We start from the raw sequence: 24,964 nt of genomic DNA on the forward strand, positions 1-24,964 counted from the left end.
CTGCCTGTGTTCTGAATAGCTACCAAGATTTGAACCAAGTTGGTCCATATATATAGCTGTACTCTTTCCCCTCAATTGATAATAGTCATGCAAGGCAGAAACTTCTGATTCTCCCATGTCCTCAAATGCAGTCCTTACACTATAAGAGCTAGGTCTCCCAAACATACCTACTGCTCTGTCCTCTTCTCACGGATGGACATTCATAGAGTCATCAACACCTCCCCATATCTACCATGAACCGACTGTTCCTTCACAGCAGAGCCCTTCTCTTACGACCCAGTCTCATCTCCCTCAAGCCCTGCTAGTTTGCATTTTAGGTTTTAAAAATACTTTTTTAATCTCAACCTTTTGCAGTTACTGTCAACATTCTGTCTTGTTCTTTTGCAGATCCACTTGGCAAATTGTTATTCTCAAATCAGTCCCACCAACTGCCTTATGTTCCTAGATCTAGTTTACTTAAAGCTGCTATTTAAAAAATCTAACATAATCCTGTCGATTGGCAGGGCCACTGCACTTATTTATGAGTTTGTCCTGCATAAGGGTATCAGCTGATAGTGAGACAGACCTTTCCTGAATGAGGCAGAGGGGGTCCCTGTATCTAATTCACCCATGTGCTAGTAAGGCACTGTGGATGGACACCAATATAATGTAAGCTCTGTAAATCTCAGCAGGGCTGTGTACCACTCACCTTTTGTGTGGATTGTCTGGGATTGTTTTCTTCTCTTATATTTTGACCGCAAGTTTCTCTCCTGTTCAATGAATGTTGAGTTTTAAGCCAGCTTTTCCACTCTGCTCTTTCACTTTCATCAGGAGGCTGTTTAGTTCCTCTTCACTTTCTTCGATAAGGGTGGTGTCATCTGCACGTGTAAAATTATTGATATTTCTCCTGGTAATTTTTATTCCAGCTTGTGCTTCATCCAGTCTGGCAATTCACATGATGTACTCTGCATATAAGTTAAACAAGCAGGGTGACCATTTTTAGCCTTGATGTATTCTTCCCGATTTGGAACCATTCCATTGTTTCACGTCTGGTGCTAACTGTTGCTTCATGGCCTGCATACAGATTTCTCAGGAGGCAGGTAAGGTAGTCTGGTATTCCTATCTCTTGAAGAATTTTCCACAGTGTATTGTGATCCACACAGTCAAAGGCTTTGGCATAGTCAATAAAGCAGAAGTAGATGTTTTTCTGGAACTCTCATGCTTTTTCTATGATCCAATGGATGTTGGCAATTTGATCTCTGGTTCCTCTGTCTTTTCTAAATCCAGCTTGAACATCTGGAAATTCTCAGTTCAGTTCAGTACTCTTGAAGCCTGGCCTGGAGAATTTTGAGCATTACTTTACTAGCATGTGAGATGAGTGCAATTGTGCAGTAGTTTGAACATTCTTTGGCATGGTCTTTCGTTGGGATTGAAATGAAAACTGACCTTTTCCAGACCTGTGGCCACTATCAAGTTTTTCAAATTTGCTTGCATATTGAGTGCAGCACTTTAACAGCATCATCTTTTAGGATTTGAAATAGCTCAAATGGAATTCCAACACCTCCACTAGCTTTGTTCATAGTGATGCTTCCTAAGGCCCACTTGACTTTGCACTCCAGGATGTGTGGCTCTAGGTGAGTGATCACACCATTGTGATTATCTGGGTTGTGAGATCTTTTTTGTATAGTTCTTCAGTGTATTCTTGCCACCTCTTCTTAATGTCTTTGTTACGTCCACACCATTTCTGTCCATTATTGAGCTCATCTTTGCATGAAATGTTCCCTTGGTATCTCTAATTTTCTTGAAGAGATCTCTAGTCTTTCCTATTCTACTGTTTTCCTCTATTTCTTTGCATTGATCACTGAGGAAGGCATTCTTATCTCTCCTTGCTATTTTTGGAACTCTTCACTCAGATGGATATAACTTTCCTTTTCTCCTTTGCTTTTGGCTTCTCTTCTTTTCTCAGCTATTTGTAAGGCCTCCTCAGACAGCCATTTTGCCTTTTTTGCATTTCTTCCTCTTGGGGATGGTTTTGATCACAGTGTTACGAACCTCCATCCATAGCTCTTCAGGCACTCTGTCTATCAGATCTAATCCCTTGAATTTGTCACTTCCACAGTATAATCGTAGGGGATTTGATTTAGGTCCTACCTGAACTTTCTTCAATCTAAGTCTGGATTTGGGAATAAAGAGTTCATGATCTAAGCCACAGTCAGCTCCCAGTCTTGCTTTTGCTGACTGTATAGAGCTTTTTCATCTTTGACTGCAAAGAATATAATCAATCTGATTTTGGTATTGACTGTCTGGTGATGTCCATGTGTAGAGTCATATCTTGTGTTGTTGGAAGAGGGTGTTTGCTATGACCAGTACATTCTCTTGGAAAAACTCTATTAGCCTTTGCCCTGCTTCATTTTGTATTCCAAGACCAATCTTTCCTATTACTTCAGATATCTCTTGACTTCCTATTTTTGTATTCCAGGCCCCTATGATGAAAAGGACATCTTTTTTTGTTGTTTGTTTTTTGATGTTAGTTCTAGAAGGTCTTGTAGGTCTTCATAGAACTGTTCAACTTCAGCTTCTTCAGCATTACTGATCAGGGAATAGATTTGGATTACTGTGATATTAAATAGTTTGCCTTGGAAACGAACATAGATCATTCTGCTGTTTTTGAGATTGCACCCAAGTACTGCATTTCAGACTCTTTTGTTGACTATGAGGGCTACTCCATTTCTTCTAAGGGATTCTTGCCCGCAATAGTAGATATAACGGTCATCTGATTTAAATTCGTCCATCCCAGTCCATTTTAGTTCACGGATACCTAAAATGCTGATATGCACTCTTGCCATCTCCAGTTTGACCACTTCCAATTTACCTTGCTTCATGGACATAACACTCCAGGTTGTTCTTTATAGCATCAGACTTCACTTCCATCACCAGTCACATCCACAACTGGGTGTTGTTTTCACTTTGGCTCCATCTCATCATTCTTTCTGCAGTTGCTTCTCCCCTCTCCTCCAGTAGCATACTGGGCACCTACTCACCTGGGGAGTTCATCTTTCAGTGTCATATCTTTTTGCCTTTTCATACTGTCCATGGCTTTCTCAAGGCAATAATATTGAAATGGTTTGCCATTCCTTTCTAAACTGGACCACGTTTTGTCAGAACTCTTCACCACGCCCTTAGTCTGCTAGCTTTCTGAATAAAGTTACTAGTTCATGTTCCAATAACTCTTCTCTCAATTTATTGACCTGACACATTGCAAGTAGTATGAGCTTGGACTTGGTAATACTAATCAAGTGAGCCCTTTAAAAGAGGTTCCAAGTGTTAGCAATCAAAGTAACAAACTCTCTCTATTGCCAGCTTTATGAAGCAAGCTGCCATGAATTCTACATTCTCAAAGGAATGAATTCTGCCAACAACACGGGGGAGTTTAGAGGCAGACCCTTCCCTAGAAAAGCCTGAAGATGAGATGGACTTGACATCTTGGTTTCAAACTTGTAAGACCCAGCTCAGCTGTGCCCAGACCTCAGATCTACAAAAATCTGGAGAAAATAAGTGGGTGTTTTTTTAAAGCCACTAAATGTATGATAATCTGTTATGCAACAATAGAAAAGGAATCCTTTTCCCCTGATTCTTAACAGCTTTTACCCCATGCTCTTCCACAGAATCTGCCATCAGCAATGTTTACAATGGTTTATTTTTTCCTTAAGCTCCAGTCACTTGAATCCCTTATCTCTTCTGCTTTCTCTACAGAATCTGGCTTCCAATCTTGTCCTCCTTTTCAAAACTGTTTATCTGTAGCCTGTATTTCGTCACTCTCCTAGTGTATTTCCTAGGATATTTGATGAGCTCTTAGCTCCTTCTATTTCTACCCTCTCGTGTGTCAGACTTCCCTGGCTGTTCCCACTGCCTGGAATGCCCAGGCCCTGGTGGTCGGCCAAGAATACTTTGACTCATCTTTCACATTTCAGCGCAGACAAATGTGAATGCTTCCCGGTAGTCCTCCCTCGGCGTCCTGCCTCTAGATGTGTCACTGTTCCTTGAACATATCACCTTTCACTGTCATCGTTTTCAGGTTGCATCTGTTTTCCAAGCCCCTTGAAGGCAGGTACTTTTTTTTTTTTTTTAAGTTTACTTCCCTAGTGTCTAGTGCCTGGCATGTTACCTTCATTCAGGAATGAGGAAATAAATGTCCAGTGGGTTTAGGAAGGCCAGAGAGCAGGGTCATGGGAGAAGGAGGGTCATTCATTCATTCATTCATCAAACACTTTCTAAGCACCTATGGTGTCCCAGGCATAGGGGTTAGGTGGTAGGGATAAGAAAGTGAGAAGATATTTTGTCTTCACAGGGCTCAGAAGTCTACTGGGTAAGGGAGACATAGAAAGGCTATTCTGATTTAATGTGCTGGTTTGGACAGGGTATTTCAGTGTAAAATAAAGGCCTAGGACTACAAAAAAGGTCTCTATGTATAATGCCTGTCCAAATGATTTTCCAGTATCTCTTTTCCACAGACCCCTAAAATCCAGTCTAATTATAATAATACGTGTGCCAATGTCCAAATTTCCCAGAATTTGTTATAAGAACCTCCTCTATTTGACCACCATTAGTTCTTCTGATCTTATGTTTCGTGTCCTTTCTTAAATTCTGACATCCAAACTGTGTTTGAACCAATATATAAAAAATTTACCTCCACCCAAGTTCTTTACCCTATGCCCCCGAACATGATACCATTTCTAACTTTTTTAACACATGAGTCATTCCTGAGAATGTACCATGGGCTAGGAACTATTCTAGGCTGTATAGATGATCGCATTCAATCCTCACAAGGAAGGTTGATAGAATCACTCCATTCTTCAAAGGAGGGTTAGGGTTACAATTTCAAGTCACTACCCAGATGGGCATGACTATCAGTTGCCAGTCTCATTTCTGCTTTTTCATACCATCTCTCCAAAGCATGACCCCCCTTTCCTCACCACTTATCCACTCTTCAGCTTGATTTTTGCCCATCATCCCACCCTCACTGCTCCCATCAAGGTCATCCAATGACTTCCTAATGTCTATATTTAATGGACTTGGAGGGCCCTACTTTATTTGGCTTTGTTCTGTATTTTATTTGACTTGCATTATATTTTTAATATTTTCTATTGTGTGTTATATGTTTTTTCATAAACCATGTTCTAGAATAGTATTTGAGTGGAAGACACCAGGCAGCCCTTCAGAGAAGAGCTGGTCAGATGCTGGACAACCTCATCCCCACTTCTAGAGGAGGTGTGTGTCCAAACAGGTAACCAGGACGAGGCTCTAGGCTCGCTCCTGGGGAAGCAGGAGGTTCCCATATTCCAGATTGAGACAGTGGCCAGGTCAGACCCCCACATGCCTGCCTCCATCCCCACAAATCTTCTAGTTTTAGTAACAGTCAAAGAAGAGAAAGCCCCTCCTTTCCTTGCAGGGGCCACACCTTCCCATGGGGGCCCCCTAGGGCTTCACCTCCAGTTCTATCCCCAAAAGGCCTTCTGACCTCTCCCTTCCCTTTGATCTCGCCCTCTTGATCTCTTAGCTTCTAATCTTCTCTAAATCAATCAGGAGCAAATATTAACCTGACTGTCCCACTTGGCAGAATTACTTGCAGCTGCAAATAAGAAAATCTGGCAAGCAGCTAGAAAATATGAAAGTACAGAGTTGGCGAGGAAAGCTGCCTGCCTCAGGTGGTCTCCTGACATCAGAGTCAGAGAACAATGTGTTTCCTGTGTGATAATTCCATGTTCGTGCTGAAAACATGTCATGCTGCCAGAATGTTCTTTCACGGGTTGGTATTTTGTGTTCCCAAATGGATGTAATTGATGCCAGATTCACTTGAGCTTAATAAAGAAAACATTATTGAGATACCTTAAAATTACTGATTAATTCATGTTTGCGTATTTTGCTCTCTTGGCCTTGCTTATAATTTTTTTGTTGAAAGTCTCTTTAGCTTTCCCTGCATGAAACCCCCTTCTCCAACTTTTTTGGTTCCCTCTCAGCCTCTTTCTTTGCTTCTCATCTTTCACAGGTTCGTTATATTTTACTGTATCCTTTCTTGTATCCTGTGTCTTCCTGTACTGCATTCTTTCCATGACTAAGCAATTCCATTCTCATAGCTTCAACTTATGTAGCAAATACCTCCAGTCTCCCATCTTCCTTCTATGTCCAGATTCATATTAGTATTCCCAGCCTCTTTCTAGATAGCATCATGCTGCACCATCAGGCATCTCAGATTCAACATCAGATGTCTCATCTCTTCCTATCCCCTCCCAAGACCTGTTATTCTTTTCTCATTAATGCCGGCATTCATTCAATTTCCTTGGTTACAAATTTCATTCATCATTTATTTTTCTCCATGTATTGTCAAGGAACAAATTCAGTTCATTCTATGCCACAAAGTCCCTCTTTTTGTTCCCATGGTCACTGTCTTTGCTCCAGACTTTATCATAGGATTTTCAGATAAATCACTTTGTTTTCATGTATCCATATTCACCTCTCCTTTAAGTCTAATCCAAGAGTCGGACACGACTGAGCGACTGAACTGAACTCATCCCTGAATAAGACATTCTTAGAAGTCCACACCAATATTCAAGAAATTAACTTTCAAAATCATTCTGAATTTTATTTAAGAGGATTTTGATTCAACTGCAGATACAACTTTTTTACTTTTGACTTAATGCTTTAAAATTACAGTCTTTAATGATTTTTAACATAGTGTACTTTTTAAATTTATTTTTTTATTGAAGGATAATTGATTTACAGAATTCTGTTGTTTTCCGTCAAACCTCAACATGAATCAGCCATAGGTACACATTCATCCCCTCCCTTTTGAAACTCCCTCCCATCGCCCTCCCCATCCTACCCTTCTAGGTTGATACAGAGCCCCTGTTTGAGTTTCCTGAAAGTGAAAGTGAAAGTCGCTCAGTTGTGTCCGACTCTTTGCAACCCCATGGACTATACAGTCCATGGAATTCTCCAGGCCAGAATACTGCAGTGGGTAGCCTTTCCCTTCTGCAGGGGATCTTCCCAACCCAGGGATTGAACCCAGGTCTCCCTCATTGCAGGCAGATTCTCTACCAGCTGAGCCACCAGGGAAGCCCTTGATTTCCTGAGCCATACAGCAATACATACAGCAAATTCCCATTGGCTATCTATTTTACACGGTAATGGGGAGACCCTGATGCTGGGAGGGACTGGGGGCAGGAGGAGAAGGGGACGACAGAGGATGAGATGGCTGGATGGCATCACTGACTCGATGGACATGAGTTTGAGTAAACTCCGGGAGTTGGTGATGGACAGGGAGGCCTGGCATGCATTGAGTCGCAAAGAGTCGGACACGACTGAGCGACTGAACTGAACTGAAGTGAATGTAAGTTTCCATGTTACTCTTTCCATACATCTCACCCTCTCCTCCCCTCTCCCCAAGTCCATAAGTCTATTTTCTATGTGTCTTTCTCCATTGCTGCCCTGTAAATGAATTCTTCAGAGCCACTTTTCTAGATTCCATATAGGTATGTTAGAATACGACATTTATCTTTCTCTTTCTGACTCACTTCACTCTATATAATAGGTTCTAGGTTCATCCACCTCACCAAAACTGACTCAAACGTGTTCCTTTTATGGCTGAGTAATATTCCACTGTGTATATGTACCACTTCCTTCAAAAACTAGGCATAAAACCACCATATGACCCAGCAATCCCACTCCTAGGCATATACCCTGAAGAAACCAAAATTGAGAAAGACACATGTATCCCATTGTTCACTGCAGCACTATTTACAATAGCTAGAACATGGAAGCAACCTAGATGCCCATCGACAGATGAATGGATGACATAAAGTACTTTTGCCTAAACATGCCACTTCAGCAGAAATATTTGGAACACAAAATACACTCAACCCAATATTTACACTATGTTCAAGGTGATATAGTAGGCACTGTAGGGAACAAAGTGCTTAATAAAAATGGATTCAAGGTGAACGTTCCTTTTAAACACTTTACAATCTGCTAGGCAAGATAAGGCATGAACCTAAATAGTTACATACACATTGCAATAGGATCATTGTTATAGAAGATGTACAGAAAAAGCTACTAGAATTATCTTGAAGGAGCGTTTGCTTTCACTGAAGGAACCAAAGCGGGCTTCATAAAGGAGTTAATATCTGAACAAGCACCTCAAAGATATGAACTTTGAAATATTTCTGTTTTTTATACATCATTTGAACCTCATGTATATGCAAGACACTCCAGAAAGTGCTACAGATACAGAAGCGAACAAGAGACAGACCTTCCCTTGACTTCAAATTGTTCTCAGTCTATTGAGAAAGATAAGATCCATTATTAGAATCAGGAGAAAAGGAAATATATTGGAGATTTTCTAAAAATACTACAAACTACAAGGAAAACTACAAAGATGTAGGAAAGAAACTAAATCCTCTTCAAAGGGAATGCCTCTTGGAAAAGGTGCTGCTTGGGCGAGGCTTACGGTTTCAGGTAGCCGAGGTTACATGAGGATGGGCTGGGACGAGAGAAGCATCACACACAGGAGGGTCAAGGGTCAGGGATGCAAGGGTGTGATGCGTGTTCTGTGATGACGGTCCAAGAGTGCTGAAGAATAGAAGCACTAGATGTGGGTAGAAAATCACATCAGGGCTGGGTAATAGAAAGATTAAAGGCCAGACTAGGCATTAAGTACACATTATTAGGAATAACTTCATAAATTACACCATACATGGATTCAGTTTCACCAGGCAGACCAGAAATACACTTAATCAATGCCTCTCTGATTGAAAAACTGATGTTGTTGGCATCAGGTAATCCAACCATGGGATAATCTTTAGGCTTTTTACATTAAGCTTCAACTACTGGCTACACTGGGCTTCCCTCAGAGCTCAGTCGGTAAAGAATCTGCCTCAAAAAAAAAAAAAAAAAAAAAAAGAACCTTCCTCAATGCAGGAGACCCGGGTTTGATTCCTGGGTCAGGAGGATCCCCTGGAGAAGGGCATGGCAACCCACTCTAGTATTCCTGCCTGGAGAGTCCCCATGGACAGAGGAGCCTGGCTACAGTCCATGGGGTCATGAGAGTGGACACAACTGAATGACTAAACCACCACTGGCTACACTGGCTTCTCTGGGAGCTTAGATAGTAAAGAATCTGCCTGCAATGAAGGAGACCTGGGTTCAATCCCTAGGTCAGGGAGATTCCCTGGAAAGGAATGGCAACTCCTTCCAGTATTCTTGCTTGGAAAATTCCGTGGACAGAGAAGCCTGATGGGCTATAGTCCATGGGGTCGCAAAGAGCTGAACACAGTTGAGCAATTACCACTAACCACACTGGCTACATTCAGCTTCTCAGAGTGCCTTCTTTGATACTCTGGCCACTTCTGTTTGGTTTATATTTGTCAGTAACAGTCATCGTATTTTTATTTCATGATAATCTACTCTTCACTACTCCAATGGATTATGATAGGAGATGGAATCCAAGACAATAGCTATTCACTAAACACTTTAGGACCCAGGATTCCTCCATCTGTAGTAATCATAATACTCAGCCACCACTAGCAAATTAGTTTGAGCTATGCCTTTTCATTTGGAGCTTTGATAACTGTAATCTACTTTTAACTAACCTATTATTTTGGTCCCCTTAAAAATGTGTGTTTTTGTCTCTAGTTTGCCCTCTGTATATTAGGTAACAAAAGCAAAATAAATGACCAGCTCAGCAGTAGATATACAGTAGTTGAGGAAAAGGATAAATTAAAAATCAAAACATTGCTTCATTAAGAATGTTTTTCCTTATTTATATTTGGTATCATCATGTTTACGTGTTCTTCAAAAGTCCACATTAAACTACCCTCCACTGACTATGGACGCTTCTACATCAACATGCTTCTTTCATCATCTTTCCTGAGGCAAGAAAGAAATGTTTCAGCCTATCACTACTTACTGAGAATATGTTTAATTAGATCATTAGAATTTTTCCAATAACTAGCTAAGAATGAAGTTCAAGAAGAAATAAATATTTTAGTCCAATAGGCTGGATATGGTACCACAGTGAGAATCTTTTATCAACCAAAGGTGCTATGAGGATCCTGGATGCTTTAAGTGACATAAATACATCATCAGGAAGTCAATGAAGGCTGCGAAAACAAAGATGTGGCACCAGAAATTTAAAAAAATGCCTGCCCTGCGGTTTTGCAGAGGTCCCAGGAGTACCAAAAGGCCAACTCACCAATAAACATGTCCTCCCAGCTACTTTGGGAAGCTTGCAAATACCTGGCTTAGAAGACTCTAAACAGGACACTGTGATGCTGACTCATGGTCATTGTTACAGAGAGCTCTTCATCGATTCATTTCTCACTCCCAAAGCCAAGCCAGCCTCTGCATTCCTGACATTCTCTGCTTTGTCAGTCTCCTGATAACTTCCTGACAACAAATAGCCAGTCATTCTGTTTTGGTTTTCCCTTCAAAATTCCCCCTTCCACCTCCTTCTTTCCGGCCATCACAGATAATGGGTCTCCTACTATATCAAAGACTCTCCACTTTAAAGGAACCATTCAGTCTTGCTGCTAAATTTTGTGGTGGGATCAAACTGTGGGAAATTCTTAAAGAGATGGGAATACCAGACCACCTGACCTCCCTCCTGAGAAATCTGCATGAAGGTCAAGAAGCAACAGTTAGAACTGGACATGGAACAACAGACTGGTTCAAAATCAGGAAAAGAGTATATTCCTTGGGAATATACAAGGCTGTATATTGTCACCCTGTTTATTTAACTTATATATGAAGAATACACCATGTGAAATGCCAGGCTGGATGGAGCACAAGCTGAAATCACAAGCACAAGATTGCCAGGAGAAATATCAATAACCTCAGATATGCAGATGACACCACCCTTATGGCAGAAAGTGAAGACAAACTAAAAAGCCTCTTGACAAAAGTGAAAGAGGAGAGTGAAAAAGTCAGCTTAAAGCTCAACATTCAGAAAACTAAGATCATGGCGTCTGGTCCCATCACTTCAAGGGAGATAGATGGCGAAACAGTGGAAACAGTGTCAGACTTTATTTTTCTGGGCTCCAAAATCACTGCAGATGGTGATTGCAGCCATGAAATTAAAAGACACTTACTGCTTGGAAGAAAAGCTACAACCAAGCTAGACAGCATATTAAAAAGCAGAGACATTACTTTGCCAACCAAGGTCTGTCTAGTCAAGGCTATGGTTTTTCCAGTAGTCATGTATGGATGTGAGAGTTGGACTATAAAGAAAGCTGAGAGCCGAAGAATTGATCCTTTTGAACTATGGTGTTGGAGAAGATTCTTGAGAGTCCCTTGGACTGCGAGGAGATCAAAGCAGTCCATCCTAAAGGAGATCAGTCCTGGGTGTTCATTGGAAGGACTGATGCTGAAGCTGAAACTCCTATACTTTGGCCACCTGATGCAAAGAGTTGACTCATTGGAAAAGACCCTGATGCTGGGAGGGATTGGGGGCAGGAGGAGAAGGGGGCGACAGAGGATGAGATGGTTGGATGGCATCACCGACTCTATGGACATGAGTTTGAGTCAACTCCGGGAGTTGGTGATGGACAGGGAGGCCTGGCATGCTGCAGTCCATGGGGTCGCAAAGAGTCGGATGCTACTGAGCGACTGACCTGCCTGCCTTCCTTCCAGATCGCTGAGGCCAGCCCTGCTTGCGGTGGTCTCCAGGAACACAGTTGGTATTTCCCTTAAGACGCAGAGGAGGAAACGATTTTCCGTACATACTCTCATTCCCAGTGTATCCTTTTACTCCTCTTTCACTAGTTTAAAAGTCACGTGTCTACATGTCCTATCTAGCTGATATCTACATGTCGTGTCACATCTCATCTTTAAAACGTGCTTCTTGATGCACCCAGCCCAACAAGCACTCTAAGAAATTCCCTGTAGTGACCTTATTTGAGCATTTTCAAAAGGAAAAGTTAATATTCACCCAAATCCACCCCAGCTAAGAATTTTACATGTTCTCTTCCACCAATTCACAGTATGTTATATAATCCTTATGAATTTATTATCTTCATTTACACTGTGATGATTTGTGATCTTGGGATTTTAGTTTTTTAATGTTTTTTTTTTCCTTGAGAGTTTTGTATGCCTCCAAGCCTTCAGTAAACAGAAGGCTTTTGCAGATGAGGAATATGAAACATTTTTTTCTTACTGACAAGAAAAAAGCCTACCTGCCCATGTCTTTGCTGAGGAGCCATCGCCTGAGGCCGTTCAGGATGCAACGGGGCCTGGAGGTCCGCCCCTCGAGTTTTGGGACGCACCACATCGGAGGTCAGACTGGAGGAGATGGCGAGAGACGCGGGCCGAGCAGCTGGGGGGCCTGTCCCCACCGGGGGTCCCTGGTCAGCTTTTCTGCCCGGGGCTTCCTCCTCCCCCTCAGAGTCCACAATAAAGACATATTCCGCTTTGAAGAGGTCACTTTGCTGCATTCCTTGAGGTTTCTTCTCTTTAAATTCCCTTCCTTGGGAAGCCTTGTCCTTGACCTCTGAAGGGCAGGTCAGCGTTCCTCGCCCTCTCTCTTGTTGGCTCCCAACATTCAAGGTCAAGTACTCATGGGAATCAAACTGCAATAAATGGAGAAACATAAAAGAGTTGATGTTGCTTTGATAAATGCTTCTTTTCTGTACTCTTAAACACTTAACCTGCTTATATTCTTCAAGGACAAAAGGTTTTACAAATATATCCCCAAATCAAGTTGGCATAGGAGAGTTTGGGTTGAAGTTAATGGCTTACTTTTAATAACTCACTTGTATGTCATGGTCCAAACCTAAGTTATTTAGGACTCAGAATTAACATCAACAAACAAACACTTTCAAATAAATTTTGATATGACTTTTTAGAAAGAGAGGATGAGGGCAATGTTTTCCGTAAAGACATTCACAAAACAAATGAGACCTGGTCAGTCATGGGCTTAGTTAATAGTCAAGCAAAACTTGTATATCCTGCATAAGCTGGGGGTGGGAAATGAAATCCCACTGAAAGTTTCTAAAATAATATGCATTCCTCTCAAACTCTGAGAAGAAAAGTAAAATTGGAACAAAATGTGGATATTCAGACAAAATAATCCAAGCCTATCGGAAGAACTCATGAATAGGACATCAAAAAGATAAGATATTTTTAGTATAAAGTGTTTTCTACTGTTATTTCATTTTTGATTTATAATCCTAAATATTTTCCCACTCAGTTTTCTATGAACACATAGGAGGTTTACAAGACCAGGAATTAGATAGTTTTCTCATGCTCCAAAGCATCTTTCTTCTAAAATGGTAGCAGCAATGTGAACCAAGACTGTGTTTAAAAGACCCAGTACAAATTCCCTCGGTTTTGATAAGCATTGTTGTTGTTGTTGTTAGTCGCTAACTTGTGTCCAACTCTTTACAACCACATGAACTGTAGCCTGTCAGGCTCCTCTGTCCATGGGATTTCCCAGGCAAGGATACTGGGATGGGTTGCCATTTCCTTTTCCAGGGGATCCTCCTGACCCAAGGATCAAACCCTCATCTCTTGCTTGGCAGGAGGATTCCTTATCAATGAGCCACTATTTTTTTTTTTTTTTTGCAACATTTCTCTAAGTATAACATTATTTCAAAATAGAAAGATAAAGATACTAAATAAGCTAAAATAAACTAAATGTCAACTATGGTCATCAATTTAATGTTTGCTAATATGTATTATGTTATGTGTGAGTGAAGATACAATAATCAAATCATTGATGCACTAGGAGTCAAATTCATACCACCAGACCACACTTTTCAGCTGATGATGACATAGTCAACATACTTTGCCTCTGATTTGGATTCTTCTGAGAGTGGTCATTTCACATATAAATTTACAACACTATGTAGTAACAAGAGCCCTTGTGTCTCAGATGGTAAAGAATCTTCCTGCAATGCAGGAAACCCGGATTCAATCCCTAGGTCGGGAAGATCCTCTGGAGAAGGGAAGGGCAACCCACTCCAGTATTCTTGCCTGGAGAATTCCATGGACAGAGGAGCCTGGTAGGCTACAGTCCATGAGGTTGCAAAGGGTTGGACACGACTGAGCGACTAACATATCACATATAGTAACAAAGCCCAAATTAGAAGGAAGCTTAAATTAAAAATTGAAGGATTCAAACACAGATTGCTTATGATGGAAAGAGAACAGAATAACTAAAGAGCTGGCAAAACTGAACTCATTTTTGAAAATGTTATTAATGGTCTACAATAACTCCCTGCTCCCACAGTCCAACATTCTCTATTTGTTTATTCTGATGTATTTTTTACAGCATCTCTTACCACCCGAGGTTTTATTATATACTTTTCACTATTTTCATTGTCTGTCTTTCCAATAACAAATAACTTATGAGTTGACTTTATTCATCCAGAATCCACAGCACCAAGGACACAGCATGTGTTCAAGTAAATAGTTTTTAAATATACAAAGAAAGAAGGATTATTTACCCTGCTGTATTATACTATTGAACCGTTTTTTAAAAAGGAAGAAGAATGTTTACTCTGTTAAAGATGTGGTTGTGTAGGTACCATTGCCATCTGCAGATGAATATCATTAGCTTAGGAAGCTTCGGAGATCTGCAGCCAAGATTGATTCATATGTCTATAGTCTCAGTAGCTCAGAGCACCTAATCACAAAGGATCCCTTGAATATATTGTATGTGCTTGAGTACTGTTAGAGAGAAAATTCCCAGAAGTGTCTTCTGTAGCTTTCAGAATTTCTCTAAAATAACTCGTTCTCACCATAGTTTTTGAAATAAGTCCCAGGTTCATGGATATATCACTGCTTACTAGATAAGATGTTTTCATATAGACAAGGAGAATCAGATAATTTTATTTCCTACAAAGTTGGCCCCAAAATACCACAAAATTCACCCAGTAACATTTTTTTATAAGAGGACAGTATTAAAATACATATTAAAGAGAAAAAGTTTTTACCCAAAAAGTCATTATTTTCACACAAGCAATTTTTAGTTTTTTGTTTAACATCACTTTCAGCCTTGGTCTCACTTTAGATAAGTATAATTGGGTATAAATACAATTTTATAATCTATTGTATCATTTAACATGATAAGATTAACATGTTCCATAAAATTAAATAATCATTATAATTATAACTTTGTCAAGGTGATGCTATCAGATGCTTTGATTTTCTCTGATTGTTAGATATTAGGCTCTTTTCATTTTTCCCTAATTATTTTCCTACATAATATTTTTTTTCTTCTGTACTATTTCTCTGGTATACATTTACAGTTAGATAATTAAAAGGTTATGAAAAGTTATATGATGTGGATAAGGGTTTTCCAACCAAAATTGTACAAATTCACAAAACTAGCAGCAAAGTGTGAGCACGCCAATAGGTCTACAAGTGCCCTAAACATCGAATATTATATTTTTAACATTGTTAATCTATTACACATAAAATAGCACCTCACTCTTTATCTAATAGCCTTTAAAGATAAATTCAAACTTTGCAAAAAATTTTGGTTTTTTTATTTTATTTTAAGATACATCTGGGATGGGAGGTGCCAGGAGGCATAGTGTATCATGTGAACATCAAAAAACAGCATGTCAAATCAAAAGGGTTAAGAACAACTTGTTGTAGAAAACCTGAGATTTGATAACACTGAAGTACCTATTACATAATTATATTTTTAGCCACTTTTAGATTTCCCAGTTATCTCACTTTAAGTAGAGAAAATAAACATTCATACAGCTTTTCATGTCATTATTATGGATACTTTAATGTTAATTACTTGACATAAAAATAATAAAAATAATCCTACCCTATTTACAGTTTCTGGAGTCTTATCACTTGGTTCCTCAGGAATTTTAACAATGTATTTAGAGGTGTCACCCAACTGGGAGTGGGTTGGCAGTCTTCTGACAGTGGGGACAAATGTGAAGATCAGAGGTTTAGCTTCAGAATCACCAGAAGAGACCTATGAGACATGTAATAAATTAGACTTTCAGCCTTATCAAAGGTTTATCTTGACTTTACTCTCTACATATTATGATATTTATCTTGTTTATTTTGATAAACTGCCTACCGTCCTTTGATCATGTGTATGGTTGCCAAAGAGAACAGCTATTAAACTATTCATCATGTATCTGATCAATTTTTTTTATGAAAATATTTTTCAGTGAAAGAAAAACAACCCCAGGAAGATCTTACTGTAGGACACGGCAACAGAAGAGTAGGTTGACAAGTTGAGCTGCTGGAATGCTACAAGTTAACAGGGAGGAATGTCAGTTTTAACACAGACCGGATGCTGTGTTTGTGATGACCTCACAGAGGTCACGGACTTTCACCCGTTTAACCCTGAGTTAGCAGGTTCAAGTTGACTCATAATCACCAACCGTGTGTGAAACTTTGGACATACATCATTAATGAGAAGGCTAAAATGTGAATGGAAAATTGAAAATGTACTTTCCTGGCTATCAATATACCAATGCCTCTTCTCAAGGATATACCTCCTCTTTCATTCATTCTTTATTCATTCAAGAATTATTTTGTTAAGTATTTGCCATGTGGCGGGCACTCAGGAGCTAGAGATACAACAGCAAACAGGGAACAGTCAATAGGTCTCTCACAAGTAGGAGAATGGTATGCACAGCATAGGAAGGGAAAAGCAATGATGGTTGGGTGCCTACCCAGTTTGGGAAGCTCCATAAAAGGCAGCACCTGGAACTGAAGTCCTGGTGGAGAGGAAGAGAAGGCTCTCCAATGCTGAGGAAACCAGATAAGTGAAGGCATGGAAAACAACAGTGTGTGTGGATCAAGCCTGGGCTTTGCCCTAATTACAATGAGAACCAAGTGATTGGGAATGACATCATCACGTCACAATGTCAGATGGGTGATGCTGGTCTTAAAAGACCCAAGCCTGGTGATCAAGACAGAAATCCAAGAGTGACAGATGGAGGAGTGAATGGAAAGATGGCAAGCCTGAAGACTGAAGCCTGGTGATCAAGACAGAAATCCAAGAGTGACAGATGGAGGAGTGAATGGAAAGATGGCAAGAGAAGATGGTACTGGAGATTTCTCTTTGAAGAAGTGGGATGTAGGAAGAGAAATAGAGAGAAGTTAGAGAGGGAAGTCTGGTCAAAGGGATGCTTCTGTTGGTCTATTATGGGACAGACATGAAGACGTCTGTAGACTTGGGGGAAAAACCAAAGCAACAGAGACTTCCCTGATGGCCCAAATGTTAAGACTCCACCCTTCCATTGCAGGGGACACAGGTTCAATTCCTGGAAGATCAATTAAGATCCCACATGCCTCACAGTAAGGCCAAAATATAAATAAATAAAAGTAAACAACAGAAAGAATATAGCCTCCTCTGTGAACAGAGAAAATGAAGATACAGAAAAGATCCCACTGTGGGGCACTACAGAAAAGATCCCACTGTGGGGCACTGGGAGAAGTTGGAAAATGACAGGACTCATTTTGCATCTAAACTACATTTGTGATGCAATCAGCCCCATCTAGTCAAGGTGGACACTACCATGTTGCCCCCTCCCTGCTCGTCATAAGAAATGCAATGGTCCCAGCAGGCCCTCCCATGCTCCTCTCCCTTCTAGCCATGTCACCACTGTATGCCTTATCTCAACATGCCCTTTAACCCCAATCACGTCAGCCCCTCAAGAAACCCAGCCATCCCTGTATCCCTGTGTGCCAGGTACACCCCTAGTTTTGCTCCTTTCTTATAACAGAGCACAATCCTCTGAGGCCTTCCCAGAATAGACCCCCCCACTCATGCCCTCCACCTGCCTTTTGTCTGTAGAAAAACTAGTCAAAGAATAAATTTAATCAGAGAAACTAGAAAATGCAGACAAAAGGAACACAGTCAAGCAAGACAAAATAATAATAGCTTAGCCAATAAACAAAGTCAAAGACATTTAGTTCTTCCTCAAGGACTATAGATAATATTCTGAGCCATGTTCTTTGAGCTGTTTTGCAGATACTGAAACCCTCACCAGGTGGTAGAAGTTAATTGTATGCTGCCTACAAGCACATAGACCGCAGACCGGTTGGAACCAGAAGGTTAATGATATGGACTCCAAAATTACCTCACCACCAACCGATCAGAAGAATGTCCAGGAGCTGGCCACGCCCTGCTCCTTGAACACTGACTCCTCATGACCCTCTCCAGGGAGGGACGCACAACTGTGCGGGCACTGGCCCTCTGTGGCCCCCTTTGCCTGACGAAGCATAAGAGCTATTCTTTCTCCTTCATCCAAAGCCCTGTCTCTACATTTCTGTTTGGCACCAGTGTACAGAGGCAGAGTTTCAGAAACACACACTTATCCAGCTCTTGGCAACTTCTCATCCTCCACTGTCTGGAATCCAGGCAGTCGTCACACAGCCCCGCATATCCTGAACCTCCTCTTCGCCTGTTGCAGCTCTAACCACTCTGCTTCCCGGGAAGTTCTCAGTGACTGCTTGCTCTCACGCTAGGTCTAGAAGTAGGGTAAGTGGCCTCCTTGTTCTCTTACAGCTTCCAGACCATTCTCTTCCTCCCTCACCCCTACAAACCTCCAAGTTCCAAGCTCCTGCCACGCACCAGTTAACGCCCTTCACTACCTACCTCTCCTTGTCGCAGTCATCTGCCCACAACCAAGTCAACCCCTTCTTTCTTTGAAGATTTAGTTCTAGTGTTAATTCCACTCCTTCTAACACTATATCTCACTGGTAATTTTTCTAGTAGCACATGTCACTGACCTCTACTCTTCTTGGCCCTTCACATCCCTGGCAACAACCAATAGCCACAACCCTTCCATAATTTTGGAGTGTTTTCCTTCTCTGATCAACACTTCTTTTCTTTCCGCATCATTCCTCTGGTTCTCTAACTCCAGCATTTCTGGGAACCCATCAAAACGGAAGTCTACCGATCCTCCCAGCAGTAAGTTTTCCCAGACTCCCTTTTTTAGCCAGTTTCAATGTCTGATACAACTACTCCTGTGGACACCCCTCCAATGTCTTGCCTTCTCTCATGTCATCATCCCCTTTGGGTAAATCATGGTACTCACTGAATCTAACCCCTACCAACTCTACTCTGGCACCACAGAGGTAAATGCAGCTGGGGAAAAAGTTACAGGACCATGCTTGCTGGTTTCACTCAAGATTCATGGCTCTGAGCCTCACGTAGGTCCTTCCACACTACTCTATAATCATACTATATTCTTTATTAGACTATGATCGCTTTACAATGCTCTGTCCATTTCTACTGCACAACAAAGTGAATCAGCTACATGCATACATACGTCCGCTCCCTCTCTGACCGCCTTCACACTCCACCCCCGATCCCACTCCTCTAGGTCATCACAGAGCACCCAGCTGAGCTTCCTATGCTCTATAGCACGTTCCCACTAGCTATCTATGTTACCCAGCGTAGTGTATATATGCAGGCTTCCCAGGTGTCTCGGTGGTAAAAAATCCAACTGCCAATGCAGGAGATGCAGGAGACATGGGTTTGATCCCTGGGTCAGGAAGATCCGCTGGAGGAAATAGCAACCCACTCCAGTATTCTTGCCTGGAAAATCCCTTGGACAGAGGAGCCTAGCGGGCTACAATCCATGGGGTCACAAAGAGTCGGACACGACTGAGCACACATGTACACAGTGTATATATGACGATCCTAATCTCCCAATTCATCTCACCCAACTCTTCCCCCCATATGCATATGTCTGTTCTCTACACCTGCGTCTCTATTCCTGCCCTGCTTTTCTCTATCTGTAAGAGAAAAACAGATACCAGATATTATGTGGAATCATACTATACATTGATAGATTCAGAGCCCATTTACTCTCCCACACACATAGAAAGCTCACATCTTCTCTGCTTTCTGCAAACACCTGCATCCTCTTCCTCATTCTCACTCTGAGCTAAAAACTCTGTTTCCCATTTCACTGAGATAATTGAAGCAAACAGAAGAGAACCTCCAAACCCCTCATCACAGCTTCTAGTCACCCACCTACATCTTTGTCCTTTTATGGGACCATCAGTCCTTCTACACTCCTACTAAAACCAAACCTCACTTGATTACATTGCCTTCTATAATACTTTCATTTACTTAACAAGATTTATTAAATGCCCACCAGGTGCTAGGCTTTATTTTAGGGCTTGGCAATATGAACAAAATCTCTACCCATTCTAGTGGGAGGGAGACAGGAAGCAAAATAAATAAGAAAAAGGTAGAAATTTTCAATTGAGCTAAGTGCTATGAAGACTAGTATAATAATCCACAGGAGAAAAAATGATAGGTAAAACTTGGGTTGGCTATAATTTAAAGGAAAAACTTAGAATTTGCTGAAAAATTAGATGTGAGATGCAAGAGGCAGACAAGAGTCAAGACATACAAAGTTTTTGACCTGAATAACTGAAAGATAATGCGATATGCTTCATAGAAGTGAGGAAAATAAGAGGTGGAACTGGTTTGAGAATAAAGATCAAATTTGATGTGACAAAAAAATACATCCAAGAGGAAATGTGGGGATAGGAGAAAAGTTCAGAGGAGAGTCTGTGCTGGAGATAAAATGATTAGGGTTGTTAACCTATACATGGCTTTGAAAACCATGAGACCAAATGAGATCACCAGGGATTTGGGCACAAACAGGAAAAAAGAGGTCCAAGGTTGAAGCATTCAGGCTCTGCCATTACGTGGTGCAGTAGCTGAAGAAGAACTCGTAAAGGTGACATTGGATTTTAAGAGAAAAATAAGCCTGGAACATCACTGACAGCAATAAGAAAGAGACCAGACCATAAATAATAAAAGGATCGACAGGCTATTGTGAGAGTCCAGCCCAAATGTAAATCCAAGAATTTGTCGTGAAAGCAATTTGCTTGGCTGTTGGATAATCTCTCCAGGGATGCTCAACTGCCTATCATAGGAACAGAGAAAGTGAATTGCAGCATTTATAGAACTGATGTTCAGAGGTGGTTCTGGCAGAAGAGTGTTGTGTGTGTCAGGAAATTGAGGGTACCGATGAAAGCAAAGCAAAAGGTCAGCCAGGGAGTAGACAGGGAAGAAGGGGGACCTCACACTAAGAGACTAGCAGGCTCTACGGCTGAGAAATCAGATTTGAAAGCATGGTAGGTGTTTGGGAGAATGGTGTGGTGTCACAAAAAAGGATGCAAGAGAGAGTTTGAGATTCAGTAGTATTAAGTCTAGCATAATAGTTCTAGGCTTATAACCAGGTACAGTTAGGATTAGGGTTTTTAGAAACAATGCATATTCCTTAAGGAATAAAAAATACACAGACCAACCCTTCTGAGCCAACTATCATTTTTCAATATTATTTTCTGCCTTTCAAAATAATTGTCATTATTCCTCCATAGCAGTCAGGTCACAATTCCCAGGTTGTAGCTTATCATCAGAAAATAACCAATCAATGGAGTTGAGCCTGAGTATTTGAGATGGAAAAACAGGAAGGGCACCGAGCCTGTGAAGGTCAAGGAACTGGGAGACAAGAATGCCGACAAGACTGCAGTCGTGACAACAAAAGCCACACTGGGACTGCGGGGCCGGGCTGGAGCAGGCAGTATGGAAACAGTGCATGAGGCAAGGCTCAAGTGCCGCCAGCAACAGCTGACACTCGGGACAGCAGACTGTTAATCAGATATTCTGTGTGTGAACACAAATAAAATAAAGAGAACCAGATATCCTTGCAGGAGATTTCACCAAGTTATAGATGGTCTAACGAACTAACTCGGGACCACTTACTGCAGGATATAACTTTCTGGTAACCATTTTCCTGGGCTCCAAAATCACTGCAGACAGTGACTGCAGCCATGAAATTAAAAGACGCTTGCTCCTTGGAAGAAAAGCTATGACAAACCTAGACAGTGTATTAAAAAGCAGAGACATCACATTACCCACAAAGGTCCATATAGCCACATCTATGGTTTTTCCAGTGGATGTGAAAGTTGGACCACAAAGAGAGCTGAGCGCCAAAGCATCGATGCTTTCAAACTGTGGTGCTGGAGAAGACTCTTGAGAGTCCCTTGGACTGCAAGGAGATCAAACCAGTCAATCCTAAAGGAAACTAACCCTGAATAGTCACTGGAAGGACTGATGCTGAAGCTGAAGCACCTGATGCAAAGAGCCAATTCACTGGAAAAGACCCTGATGCTGGGAAAGATTGAGGGCAAAAGAAGGGGGTGACAGAGAATGAGACGTTTGGAAGGCATCAGTGACTCAATGAACATGAGTCTGAGCAAACTTCGGGAGATAGTGAAGGACAGGGCAGCCTGGCGTCTGCAGTCCATGGGGTCACAAAGAGTCGGACACAATTTAGCGACTGAACAGCAAACCAGAAAACTAAGACAGCTCTGCCTTCTAGAAACAAAGCATATTCCTTAGGGCGTGAAAATTACACAGCAAATCCTTCTGAGCCAACTTTCATTTTTCACTATTATTTTCTGCCTTTAAAAATAATTGTCATTATTCCCCCATGGCAGTCAGGTCACAGTTCCCGGTTTGTAGCTTATCACCTAAAAAATAATACAGCAATGCTTTCCTTTGTAGGAAGAGACATGAGATCCCTCGTGAGATTCAGGGAGTCCAGTAGCCTTTATCAGTGATACACAATACAAGACACTTCCCAGAGGGATGTTTTTTCTAGGAAGCTTTCTTTACATGACTAATCTCATCAATATCATGATAGATGGAGAGAGGCTTTAGCAAGGAAATCACTGAGGGTAGCTCAGATAATTTATCACAGAATTTCATTTGGGTAAGAAATAAAGACAGTCCTTTAAGAGTCAAATAAGAGGTGAAACTGACTTTGTCCTCAGGCTCTGTAGGCCTGTTCTCATCTCCCCACAGAATGATTACAGGTCTACTTTAGGTTCTATCTAGATGAAATTTAAACACTAATGTATGAAAGACTTCAATTCACTTCCCTGTGGTTACAAAATATGTATCACCTTTATTAACAATAAGTGGTTTTACTTTCTAAAGCACATACAATGACAAAAATTTACTTCACCCAAAGCCTTGCTACATAAGTTCCCAAAATACAAATAGAACGTCACTACTGATGCATCATAAACTATTGACTTTTTAAAGGTTAATAGCTACAATTTTAGTGAATAAAATGGAAACGTAGTACAATAAACATGAATGCTTCGATGAAGAAGGTGTGCTTTTAGAATGATGACCTCAAAGGAATTTCTAAAAGTAACCATATGTTGACAATGAAAGCAACTGAAAATAAGTAAAATTGTTTCCATCTACTTTATTGCTGTATTTTCCTACAAATAGCCCTAGCCTACATAAAATTTTTTCACCAGGTAAAGAGAACATTTTTTGAGAATTTTTAGTTGAACCAATACATAATATCATCAAGAATAACATTAAAAATGGAAAATCCAATAGTACTAAAGGCTTATTCATCTTCCTAGGTTACTGTCAGAAGAGCACAGATAAATTCCTGTCCACACATTTAACCTCAGATCGACCTCAAAAAGGGGCAATGGTTTGGTATTTGCTTTTAAGCTGGGAGTACAATGTTGGCATGTGGCTTTTTTCATCACATTTCCGTACCATCTTCTTATTCCTACCAAGGATGCACAGAGTTTTTGCACAGAATTTAGTTGGAAAGGATTTGAAATTACACTAGCTACTCTATACAACAGGCTGGTTGACTGCTGAATCCCTTATTCAGGAAAGAAAAAGAAAATTTTTGCTGTTTACTGCATACCGTGGCCAAGTTCCAAAGAGCCCAGAAATGAATCGCTATGGTGATGAAAAATCATTTTCCACACAAAGCAGAAACAGATGCATGTTAATATCATTGCACTGGTTAAATGCCAATTAACACTTTCCTTTGTCAGCGTTGTTTAAAAACACATCTCAGTTCTTATCCTTGGGAAACTCGTTTAATAATAGAAATTAGAGCTGAAAGGATGAAAAGCTTTCCCTAAATATGGTTTCAAGCACTTGAAACTCTGAGACGGTCACCTTCTCACCGGCCAGCCGACTAATAATTTAAGAAACTGTTTGCTTCATGCCATGCAGGCTGACTATTTCTTTGCTCAGCTTCCAGTTGCAATGCCTTCCTTCCTTCTCTTTCCCTAAACGTTCTCTTCTTCTGATCTTGACACCCACACTCACAGATGGCCACTAGCCTCTTGTTGAGAAGAGAAAAGACAGGGTGTCAGGGCTCACACTGCACCAAGGACCATCCTCAGCATCTTCTTCGGTTGCCAGCAAGCAGCTTTGCTCTATCTGCTCATCCTTTCCACTAACTGCCTAAAACATTTCATTTTGACATAGTCAAATTTATCTACACCCGGGCATCTCTCTCACAAACCCTCCTGCAGCAAACACCAGAGTGCACAGCCTTTCAAAGTTCTCGACAGCAGGAAGGAAAGCCTTCCTTTTACCTGGGGTGTGGTCTGCACGCTCCCTGCTAAGACGCACGAGTTCATTTGGAAGTAATTGCTCCCGCGGTCCCTCGGAAGCCCCTGGGTTTCTGGAAGCATTGATTCATCCCATAAGGGAGTGAGCAAACCAACGAGTGAGGTGGGAAGGGAGCCGCTCCCTGAAACAACACACACACACTCGCGGGGAGAAAAGAATTCTAAAAAGAGGTAACGTGGACTCCTCCCTGAGCAGAGGGAGTTTTGTCAGCTCCAAAGGGCAGATTCATGTTCAGACAGTGTTTAGATTTGGAACTTCAGGAGAGGTCAGATTGACTGCTGAAATGGAGCCAGCAGAAGTAAAAAAAAAAAAAAAAAAGAATTGCCACCTATACGCATTTCCCTTTTCTTTTCATGCACATAGTCCAATTAAACATTCTGCAAAAAGAACAGAGGAGCCAGATTGTACAGCTACAAGAAGCTGATTGAAGGGCCCTCACAGCTGACAATCTCAGCAATCAGTTGGTCACACTCACTGAGAACATTTAGAGGCACAAATACACGCAAACACGGGGTC

The 24,964-nt window shown here is 41.1% G+C and overlaps 1 protein-coding gene across 14 annotated transcripts in view; it reads right to left on the minus strand.

The window, feature by feature from the left end:
• The window catches only part of LOC122429488 (muscular LMNA interacting protein), a 293,970-nt gene that overhangs the window by 129,813 nt on the left and 139,193 nt on the right, over positions 1–24,964 (minus strand). For 4 of the 14 annotated variants that reach the window (XM_043449810.1, XM_043449809.1, XM_043449808.1 and 1 more), the window contains exons 1-3: positions 24,412–24,573; positions 15,812–15,967; positions 12,204–12,596 (exon numbers count right to left, since the gene is read on the minus strand). In XM_043449810.1, the coding sequence (XP_043305745.1) occupies positions 12,204–12,596; positions 15,812–15,967; positions 24,412–24,510 (648 nt within the window). In that variant the 5' untranslated portion in view covers positions 24,511–24,573. Of the gene's footprint in view, positions 1–12,203; positions 12,597–15,811; positions 15,968–24,411; positions 24,574–24,964 lie in introns of those variants that run through there. The other 10 variants (XM_043449804.1, XM_043449806.1, XM_043449805.1 and 7 more) reach the window with 5 other exon arrangements.

Source organism: Cervus canadensis, chromosome 28, assembly GCF_019320065.1.
Source record: "Cervus canadensis isolate Bull #8, Minnesota chromosome 28, ASM1932006v1, whole genome shotgun sequence".
Classification (NCBI taxonomy): domain Eukaryota; kingdom Metazoa; phylum Chordata; class Mammalia; order Artiodactyla; family Cervidae; genus Cervus; species Cervus canadensis.